The sequence below is a fragment of the Crocodylus porosus genome, unplaced genomic scaffold (assembly GCF_001723895.1).
Source record: "Crocodylus porosus isolate Cpor-Errol unplaced genomic scaffold, CroPor_comp1, whole genome shotgun sequence".
Classification (NCBI taxonomy): Eukaryota; Metazoa; Chordata; order Crocodylia; family Crocodylidae; genus Crocodylus; species Crocodylus porosus.
Genome location: NW_017728886.1, coordinates 127,987,682 through 127,999,036, shown reverse-complemented (window position 1 = coordinate 127,999,036; position 11,355 = coordinate 127,987,682). Strand labels below are relative to the sequence as shown.

The following is an 11,355-nucleotide window of genomic DNA, read 5'->3' as shown; positions in this document are numbered from 1 at the left end:
GGGTTAGAGAGCAAGGGCTTGATTTGGGAACCTCGTGAACCAACAGACCTCCTTTAGTTTATGACTTTGTGAAACAATAAAAGTTTTAAATTGAACAGGTCTGAGCCTGTGCTTAATTCAGTCCTATATAATTCGGCATCGAGCTCACACAGAAGTGGCTCGATTGCTGGGCTCAAAGGGTAGTAATTGGTGGCTCAGTGTTTAGGTGGCAGCCGGTATCAAGTAGAGTGTCCCAGGGGTTGGTCCTGGGGCCAGGTTTTGTTTAAGATCTTCATCAATGATCTGGAAGATGGGATGGAGTGCACCCTCAGCAAGTTTGCAAATAACACCAAGCTGGGCAGGAACAGTAGATATGCTGAAGGGTAGATAGAGCTAGGATTCAGAGAGACCTAGACAAATTGGAGCAGACCAAAATAAGTTCAATAAAGACAAGTATGAAGTCCAGCACTTAGAATAGAACAAATCCCATTGCAACAGAGACCCTACTCCGTTACTACAGGAAGAAGGGGATTAGGAGTTTCCGGTACTCCCTTCCTCTGCCAATTGATCCCCTCCCTTTGTAGTGGGGTCTTACCTCTGGTTTCTTTGTCCTGTCTACTCCTCACCTTGTCTCTCTCTCTGTTTTACTTATGCTTTTTGTATTGCCAGAGTCAAATCCACAGGCAGAGAAGCTTGAAACAACATGGTCCTGGGTCCAAATGCAAACAGTGTCTGATGGCCCAGGGGATGGAAGTGGAGGGTCAGGTGACCTGGAACACCCTTTATAAGCCCAAGCCTCAGGCCAGACAAGGCGATTTGGCCATAGGAGCTACAGTGGATGGAGTCCTTAAAGGTGGGACTCAGGGGCCAAACCATGACCCCCAAGTCCCTTTCATCTGTAGTGCTAGGGACTACAGCCCTGCCAAGCCTATAAGCATGCTGCAGGTTTTTCCCCCCCCAAGGTGGAGAACCTTGCATTTTTCAGTGTTGAACACCACCAGGTTCTCATCTGCCCATTTCCTGAGCCTGTCAAGATCTGCCTGGATCACCCTCCTGTCCTCAGGTATGGATGCTTTACCCCAGAGTTAGGTGTCATCGGCAAACTTGGCCAGCCTGCTTCTGATACCAATGTCTACATCATTGATGTAGATGTTAAACAGTACAGGCCCTAGGACAGAGCCTTGAGGGATCCCACTGGTCACAGCGTACCACAGCGATTAACTTCTGTCAACAACCACCCTCTGGGTCCTGCTGTGGAGCCAATTCCCCAGCCAGCAGATCGTGGTGAAGTCCAGTCCGCAGTTAGCCAGTTTTGCCAAGAGGTGATCATGAGATACCAAATCAAAGGTTTTTTTCAAGTCAAGATATATGACATCAATCTCTTTCCCCGTGTCCAGGTGATAGGTCACCTGGGTCATAAAAAGGAAATGAGATTGGTCAAGCAAGACCTACCCACAACAAACCCATGCTGAGTATCCCTCAGGATATTGCTGTCAACTAACCTGTATAGTATGGCCTCTTTGATAATCTTTTCCATGACTGTCGTCATGATAGAGGTCAGGCTGATGGGTCTGTAGTTTACTGGATCTACTTTCCTCCCCTTTTTGAAGATACGCACCACATTGCCCTTCTTCCAATTGTCGGGCACTTCACCAGAGCACCAGGAGTTCTCGAAGATCCATGCCAGGGGCAGAGCTATGATGCTTGTCAGCTCTTTGAGTACCCTTGGGTGTAAACCATCAGGGCTGGCTGACTTGAAGGTATCCAGCCTGCAAGGTGTTCCTTCACGAGGTTAGCTTTGATGGATGATAAGGAATCTCCCTCACCCGGGCCTCCCTGTCCCACAGCGGGCAGGGGAGTCCCATGGGACCGGTGAAAAAAATGACACAAAGTACCCATTTAGCCAATTTGTTTTTTCCTGTGCATCAGTTGTCAGTTGTCCCATCTGGTTTAGCAGGGGTCCAATATTGCCCTTGGTTTTCCTCCGGCTCCCCACATATCTAAAAAAGGACTTTTTATTGTCCTTAATATTTGTAGCTAGCTGGAGTTCCACTGCAGCCCTGGCTTTTCTGGTTTGCTCCCTGCAGGTCTGGACCAGAGCAGAGTATTTCTCCTTGGTGGTGGTTCCAGTCTTCCATCCTTTGTAGGTCTTCCTTTTAAGATGCATGAGGTCCACTAGTTCCCTGGAGAGCCAAGGGGGCTGCTGTGCCCTTTTGCTGCCTTTCCTCTGAGACAGGATAGACTTTGCTTGTACATCCAGGATTGCTCCCTTGAGGAGCAACCACTCGTCCTGAACTCCCCTCCCCTTTGGGTTGTGGCCCTTTAGGGCCTCACTGACAAGCCTCCTGAGCTTGTCAAAGTCAGCTTTCCTCAACTCAAGGACTGATGTATTACTGACTGACTTGCCAGCTTTACAGCAGATGGCGAAGCCACATCAGCATTGGTGAAGCCACATCTGGACTACTGTGTCTGGTTTTTGGGCCCCCTACTACAGGAAGGATGTGGACAAATTGGAGACAGTCCAGCGGAGGGCAATGACAATGTTTAGAGGGCTGGGGGATGTGACTTCTGAGGACAGGCTGAGGGAACTGTGCTTATTTAGCCTACAGAAGAGAAGACTGAGGGGGGATTTAACACCTTCAGTTACTTGAAGGGGGTTCCAAAGATAATGGTGCTAGACTGTTCTCAGTGGTGGCAGATAAAAGAACAAGTAACAATGGTTTCAAGTTGTAGCAAGGGACATTTAGGTTAGATATTAAGCAAAAAAAAAAAAAAAATCTCACTAGGAGGATAGTAAAGCATTGGAACAGGCTACCTAGAGAAGTTGTGGACTCTCAATCCCTGGAGGTTTTTAAGACCTGGCTAAACAAAGCCTTAGCTGAGATGACAGTTGGGGATGGTCCTACTTTGAGAAGGGGGTGGGACTACATGACCTCCTGAGGTCCCTTCCAACCCCAATTTTCTATGATTGTAAGAAGTCTGGACTTCCTGTGCATGGGGAGGTATCAAACTACGAATATTGCCCAGCTGAGCACCACGTGGATTTTCACTCATCCCTGGAGCTTGAGGATCGCTTGAGGATCGGGCTGCCCCTTAGCTGGGGTTTTAATAATCAGCTGAATGTCAGTTGGGGCTAAAGACTGGTTGATTCCCAGTCCCAATTAACAATTATTTGACTGTTGGCATCCAGGTTTCATCTTGCTGATTTGGGGGGAGCCTGGTCCCAGGCTCCCTTTGCACATGTGGCATGGCAGGAAGCATGGTTGACTGGTGCCTCCTGAACCCGGGGGGGGGGCGGTACCCGCAGAAGACACCAACCCTGTCGGGGGGGGAACCAGCCCTACTGACAGCATCAGTGTCAGCCATCGGAGGGGCACTGGCCCCGCTGGGGGGTGGGGGCACACATAAACCCCTGTGCATCCCCTACCAGTCGTCTATGGCAGGAAGCGTGATTGTTGGGGTCATGGATGAGATCCCATTATGTCTTAAAGTGAACGTTTGTCAGGGGCCCTACTGGATGGCTTAAGTGCTTATGCTAAGGACTTAAACCATGGAGAAGTCTTTCCAATCTTGCCTAATGTCATTCAAGTATGAAAGTTTACTTAGTATGTTTCACAAATTCTCCTAATGCCTTTAGGTTCATTGGAATTAAAACACATACCAGCTCAACTTAGGTTACAGTAAGGTTATGTGGCACAAGCGGTTAGACATCCATCAGCCCTGAGTGTCAACATGGCTTTTTTTTTTATTTTAATGTGAGTAAAAAAAATGCTAAAAACCAGACATTTGATAGCACCAATGTCTGCCATTAAAATTACCTTGAGCACAATTTTATTGTCAGAAGTTGGCGTCCGTCCTACCCACAGTGCAAATTTGCAGGGATCGCCTTCTACATGTTCTGTTACACCCAACTCTGAAGTCTAGAAATAAGGAAAAACTTTGGTTAGAACTCCAGGACAATACTGTTCCAGTACTCAGACAACTATCTTGACTAGCTGAACACAATGAATTTTACTGAATCCATAAGTGGCTTAGGAGCACTATCACTCATGCACTTTTGAGACTCTACCTACTAGTTTTGTTTCTAAGAAAAGCAAACAATTTTAAGCAAATCATTTTTCAATAAAATAAGTCTTCATACCATCAAACACAACATCACAGAATCTTTTCTAATTTAGTAGCAAAAACTGGGACAAAAAGTGCCAGTTGTGAATCAAGTATTTTCTTTTTTCCTTACTCATTTCACAGGAGACTTGGAAGTGTTACAAACAGTATTTTTCTAGGGAATATGGAGCAACAGTCCTGCTTTTCTTAAGCATTTAGTTGTTACTTTCCTATCAAAAGGAGTCCTTCCTAATGTTTCCCTTCCTTTGCAGCATAGGAAACAATTGAGAGATTGTATGTCCCCTGGTGGTAAACTTTGAAGGAATACCAAAACAAAGGGATAAGTTAATGGATGATTGCAAGTCTCTAAAAACAGGAACTTGGTCTCAAGGGGAAGTTTGAATACCAGGACCCTGTACTGAATTACTTATCTAACAGCTTGTCTCTTTTCAATTGGAGCATGATCTAAAATTGTATGAATTAGTTATTAGAAAAGGACACTACAAAGAAAATGGTAAATGAACTACTGAATAACACAAACTGCAAAATACTCAGGGTACCTTTAGATATGTGGGGAAGCTGCTCCAATGAGCTGTAATTATAATGCATCAGAGAAGCCTTGATTAATCAAGTCTGCTGGAGTGTGCTAAGTGAAGTGTTCCAGTCAGCCTCTGCATCTCATGCATCAGCATCCCCACACTTCAAAATGGCAGAAGGGGTGCTTTAACTAAAGCTCATTTGAAAATGACGACAGGGATGCTGATACACAAGATGCTACGGGCACTTTAACGATATCCAATTTTAATATTTTTTTGAATCATACTCTCACTTGTTCTTAAAATGTTCGTAAAGTAGAACTAGTCTGGGCAATTTTTTTAATGAAAAGTATCAACATTTTGTCTAAAAGCTCAATGCAGTATTTTCAGGTGAAAAGGCTGAAGTTTTTCCTCAAGACTATGAAAGTTTTTCATAGGGAGATAAGACGTCTCATTTTAAAACTATTTTTTTGCTCAACACTTGCCAACGTAAGGAAAGTCAACAAAGAAAGTTTTCAAACCAAATCTACCTCAATTCTACTTTTAAGATAACCATTTTCATAAGCATGCAGCAAAGTTTACATCCAAGAGGTCACATATGACCAAGGTCAGAGTAAGTGTACGGTGTGGATACAGGCAGAATAGAGAACACAAACAAGCAAACAACGTCCCCCTCTCCCCCTCTGGACCAGCCAGTTATGAAGTCACACTAATTCCTTTCATATGTTCAGGATGTACTTAAAATTAAGTAACGACTGCTGACATTCTGCAGGAATTTACTTCCAGATAACGTTTATAAAACTCAAAACCTGAAGTTGTTCTACTTGGTTGATTATCTAAGCCTGTTCCAAAGTGTGAGTGCCTCTGCATTTCCAGATTGGTTTGGCAGTTTGTACCTTATCAGAACAACAATTCAGAAAATAAATATAAAATCGTGTGATGTACTGAAGAGCAGGAAAAGCATTAGCTAAATACAAGTCTGGACAAAAAGAACTCTAGGGCTGTTACAGAAGTTGGTAATTACAAGGCTTAATTTTATTCTGCAACAATTAATTTCCAATATTCAGCTACGTAAGAAGTGTACTTCATAGGGCTCAGGATATCAGCTTATTTTCTCTAGTAATAATAGAGCGCCAAGGTTTTAGGTACAGAAGATGAAGCAAGTTTGGTTGTTTTGATCAAAACTCTCTGTGAACTATTTTTGCACTTCACAAAACTACTGCAGATTCCTATGACAGGAAAGTCTGTGCCTTGAGGGATACTGTGAAAACTAGGATAGTGAGGGGACAGGGTTTGTTTGCAGGTCAAAACTGTGGCAAAATGACAGTTTTGTGCTGTCTGAGAAGCAGTTTTTACAGGACTTTTCCAGCAAACACCTCAGTACTGCAGGCTTTCATTACGAATTCATATGACGAAGGACAGTGTGTGCATCAGTAGTTCACTGCAGACTTGATCTCTCTCCCTATATAAAACCTCAAAGGTCAGTATTAACCAAGTTACTCAAGTGACCATTTAATCTTTTTCAACCGGTTGGGGACATTGAGCAGGCAGACTCCTCTGAAGATACGGACAGACATACAACTGAAATGTTTTCAAGTGATGTACATTTGGAAATGCTTCTAAAAGGAAACATTTCTGCCAGGACATATGTACACCCCTGGGCCATTCCTCGGTAGAACATTTCAAAACACTGCAACTACCTCCAGCTCACGCCAGGGAGTACTAGACTAGGATGTAGCAACCTGAGGCTCCGCAGCTCCCAAGGTTTGGAGGTAAAGGTTAGAAGAGAGCAGAGGGTCAGGAGGGAGAGGCAAGCAAGGGTGGAGGGAAGGGCAGTAGGTGCTCCCAAATCTTTCCTCTCCCTCTTGCAAAGAGGAGGTACAGAAGATTGGGGCTGGAAGGCCAGGTCCAGCATCAGTATTTAGGCAAAAGGGAGCGGAGGGGATGGTGTTTCAAAGGACAAGCACAGCTGGATCTCTGAAATGAAAAGGACTTCAAAACACATTACAGTTGTTTGTACCCCAGGAAGTTTCTGCATCTGTGGGATTTGTTACAAGGCTGTTTTCAAAGAACACTGCCTTTAATACACATTGCAGGAGCCATTTTAGTTTCCTTGTCTTTTCCAGGTGGAAGTATGAGAACTGGACTGATGTTGGTAAGAGAGGAGCAGGATAGGACATTGAAGAGTTAAAAGAACTCTCAATCTGATTTGAACTGCGAGTGTAAGTTGGGGTTGTCCAACAATGCAAAGCAACTGGGGCTTCTAACCCTCTTAATTAAAAAACCCTTCAGATTCAGTTTTGTAATCTTTACGAAGTGGTCAGAGCACAGAATAGGGATAGATTTAGAAACCGGAATAAGTTCTGGAATGGAGAAACTATTGCACAATCCCACTCCAAATATTACATGACAGAAATAGTCCTCTTTGTACACAGCATTTGAATGAAGCATCATTCAGAATAAGGGCAGCTGAGCTCTACGCCTGTGCAAAGTGGCAAGTATTTGCTTCAGTGTTGGATTTGGCTGATTCAGAAGGACAATGATTTGATTCAGCAATTCGAATCACTGTCTCGATTCGATTGAACATATTGGATATGAAGACTCGGCGCAAATTTGGAGATTAGGCCATAGACTAAACAGGCAGCAGTCCTTACCATGCGGGACACAGCTGCTTCCAGCTGGTAAGCCTGTTGTGGTGGGTGGAGTGGGGAGGGGGGGCAGGGCGGGCAGATCAACACCTTCACAATGAGGGAGGGATTAGGGTTGGGGCAAGCTGCTCAGCCAGGGCAGGGGTGCACAAGACTCAGGGAGGGGAGCTCCCACCACTGCGCGCCATTGTGTGCCGCTGGTCTGGGGGGACACAGGAGTGGGCATGTGCCCCTGGATCTGTGTGGGCCAAGCTACATTCCAGATGGGTGGTGGAAGGCACTGGGAGCGGGGCCTATGCCCTCCCGCTGCTTGCCCAGCCTCCCCATGCCTCCTGAACGACCCACAGCTTTGCCCCAGGTAGGCAAGCAGTGGCAGGGCATGGCGACGGGTGCATGCACCCAGATTGAGGAGGGGCTGGCAGCAGGGGCTATGGGGAATTTTAGGGTGGTTGAAGCCTCCACATAGCCCCCACTCCACTCTGCTCTGTGGGATGAGTGGAGCCAGGGCTGCGCTCCGGGATGCGGCTGGGGCTAGCCGCCTAGTGCACAGCCCTGGCTCCACCCATCCTACAGAGTGTACCCCGGTGGCGGGCAGCTGGGGCCAGCCTCCTGGAGTGCAGCCTGGCCCAGCCTGCCCAGCGCAGATCCAGGGGCACATGCCTGCTCCTATGCCCTCTTGGACATGAGTCCTGTGCCCCCCGTCCTGGCTGGGCAGCTTGACCCAGCCCTAATCCCACCCTCACTGTGGGGGCAATGATCTGCCCCCACTTCCCATGCTCCTTCCCTCCCCCCACAATAGATTTACAAGCTGGAGACAGCTGTGTCCAGCGTGGTATGGACTGCTGCCTGTTTAGTCTATGGCCAAATCTCTGAATCGATGCCAAATCTTTTCCAAATCAATTCAGAGGATTCTGATTTGATTTGGACCTTTTAATTGGTCTCCTGATTCATTTCAGATTTGGAGATTCGGCTCAATTGGGCCGAATCTCCTCTAAATCGAATTGGCTACCATAGCTTTTCACAGCCCTACTGATAACCAGTACAATAGCACTGGTCAAAAGAAATGTAGACTAGTGATTTTTACAACAGGAAGTCAATTTGTATGTTTTAGTCTGGTTTTTTGTTTGCTTTTTTTAAAGTTTCTCAAACACATGTACTACACATCTATACTAAAATACTACAAAACAGATGAACCATAATATCCCTCAAATCACATCCAATTTGAACTTGTAGGAGGGTACATTCCTAGTGTGTTGTACAAAGAAAGTTCTCTCAAAAGCCTAGGAAACAGTGGACATAGTTGTTTATTCCAGCCTTGAAAACTGTTTTGACATCATGTCAGCATCATCGGAGCTTAAGCTCCTTATTACTTTTGGCTATATATATTTTCCGTCAGCTTTTCTGAACACAATCTGTTATTTTCTAATACTTACAAACAGCTTGCTCTTGTATATGTACTTGCTCCTCCCACTGGAGTCCTTCACTTCTTTACTGAAGACTAGGGACATCTCAAAGAGGAAAAGATGTCTCTCACGACCTTTTCGGATGAGAGTTTTGGGATCCCACACTTGGAAGGATTCCTGAAGAATGAGCTCTCCCTGAGATTCAATATTTTCATCAAATCCTAGATGACAGAGAAGACAACAATGTCAAATCTGAAAGTGAAAGAACTCAAAAGCATGAAAAGCCTTTATCAGATAATTCCCCTTCACAAGCCCTTCTTCACCAAAATATCATCTCCCGTGATGAAGTCAAATTGGTTTACCTGGTTTCTAAAACTTTCATATGAAACTTATCTTTTCTTCTAGCTTGTTTTTGACCCATCCGAGCCTCCATCAGAATTTACTCTCTTTCTTTTCCTGGACCAAAATTTGGACATCAGTGTTCAATTTTTAACTGGTGAATTTACATCTCAAAATAGTTTCCTCAAGAGACTCAAGAAACTAAAATTAAGGATGGCTTTTACTTTGGTTATGATCCAGGGTAAGAATAAGTTTAAGCTGCTGCTTCTTGTTGGGATCCACACTTCAGATGTTAATGTGCTTATTCCCCAATGCTGTATCTTCAGGCTCATCTCTTTTGCATAAGCCAAATCAACCATGATTGCCACTGAACTGACTAGTTTATTTGTAGTTTGCTTTTACTATAAACAGCTGACCACAGTCTAACCATTACATTTTGCAGCCTATAAAAATGACACAATTTTACTCACAAGAAGTTTGAATAATAAATCTCTCCCAGGTCACGTCTAAAGTAATAGAGTTGTCCCTCTTTCATTCAGAGGTAAGTTTACATTTTGATTTCAGCATGTATATAAATAAGGTATTTGTTGTTTAAATGCTAAGTATTCAGGTAGTACACTAACAGCATTCACTCCTGTAGTTGGCTTGTGTACGGCTATGCAAAAACAATCTCAAAAAGTACACGTGAACACAAATACCATGCTCATCGTCTCCAAGCGCACATCTGTTGCATCTTAAACTGAATGCTGTCTTTATGTTGTGTTAAGCAGTTATAAAAAACAATTTATGGCTGAAGGTGATATTACAGAGATTGTTAGAGAAAAGTTAAATCACAGGGTTCATTTAAAAACATAGAAAGAAAAAGGAAATGTGTTCACTGATTAAACTCATCTAAGATGGAAGGACTCAGCTACACACACAGGTTTCAGATGATTTGTTACAAACTGTCTTAAGTGTATGAGTAAAATATTCCAAAGTCACTCTTTGCAACAATTGTGCAGATATTTAATGTTTACTAAAAGCTCTGGGACTAATCCTGCAGACCAACTACTTTTAGGGTTGTATATGTGTGTGCAGGTCCCTGAAGTGCTCAAATAACTTCAGATCACAACTCTGACTGGCAGTCAAGGCAAGGTATGCTCCTAAACCATTCAGACTGTTTTATAAGCCCCCTTAGAAGCCTTATCTTAATCTGTCACCCTCGGCATGTCTACATGAACATATTAATGTGCCACAATAAACTCTGGAGCTTATCGTGCCAGAATCTATTGCTCCAAGACACAACATTTACATGTGCACCAGGAACTGCAGCATGTTGAGCCGAGTCTGAGCAGTCTCGCCTGATGGGCTGGGAGGTCAGCCTGCTAGCCCGGTGGTGCTCCTACCTGGCCCAATATGTTGCAGAAGGGCTGGCAAGGGCACGAAGGTGCTTCAGTGTACGGCTAAACAGCAGGTAGCTCCCACACCAAAGCATCCTCGTGCCCCAGCCAGCATCCATTTGTGCGCTGCTGTGGAGTGAAAAACTTCACAGCAGGACAGTACTTGTATTACAAGTACTACCCTGCTGTGGAGTTTATTAGTTAACTTCAGCAGAATAGCCCTGCACATGTAGATGCTGAGACATTTACTGTGGAGCTATTTAATCTACTCCACAGTAAATGTCTTATGCAGACATGCCGTTTATACACAAAGTCATATAGAGAAGAAAGTCAAATAAGCCAAAAAATGTGCAACCAATCCTTCATCTACAATTTACACCTAACTTGGTCAGGCTCCTACTTCTAACAATTTGCTCTGCTAAACTGAAAAACTTAACAGTAAAAATTCCATTAAAGGCATCAAAGGAACTTTTTACACAACATGCAGTCATATACAAGCCATGAAAGAACTTTTGTTGAAACTCGGTTGTAAGTACATAAAAACAATGAGAATCAGCTTCAAACACCTACCATATTGTCCATGTACATGCTTTCCTGGCTAAAGCTCAAACTTAATGGAACAGACTGAATACAGATGTGAAAACTACGACCCTTTCTGGAGATTTACCTGATGTACAAATCAGCAAAAGAACTTTTGGTGGATTTACACTCTACTCTTAACTTCCTTCACACAAAGACTTTATGGACTTTAGATAAGAAATATAGTGGGGATTATTTACCTGACTGTATGTACGCTTTTATTCCTTAAAGTAAAAATGACACACACATTATCCTAAAACTTTTTTTCAGTAGGTAAACTGACAGGGATAAAAATGTCAGGACAGACTAACAATTTTTAAAACAACCAGATTTTTCTACTTCTGATCTATTTTATACTTTATACTTTAAATAGTCAGTTTCTCCCAGC

At 43.8% G+C, this 11,355-nt stretch overlaps 1 protein-coding gene across 3 annotated transcripts in view; it reads right to left on the bottom strand.

Annotated features, from left to right (window-relative positions):
• TRIO (trio Rho guanine nucleotide exchange factor) overlaps nt 1-11,355 on the bottom strand; it is a 386,796-nt gene that overhangs the window by 117,874 nt on the left and 257,567 nt on the right. For all 3 annotated transcript variants that reach the window (XM_019541714.1, XM_019541721.1, XM_019541729.1), the window contains exons 30-31: nt 8,701-8,891; nt 3,798-3,899 (exon numbers count right to left, since the gene is read on the bottom strand). In XM_019541714.1, the coding sequence (XP_019397259.1) occupies nt 3,798-3,899; nt 8,701-8,891 (293 nt within the window). The remainder of the gene's footprint in view (nt 1-3,797; nt 3,900-8,700; nt 8,892-11,355) is intronic.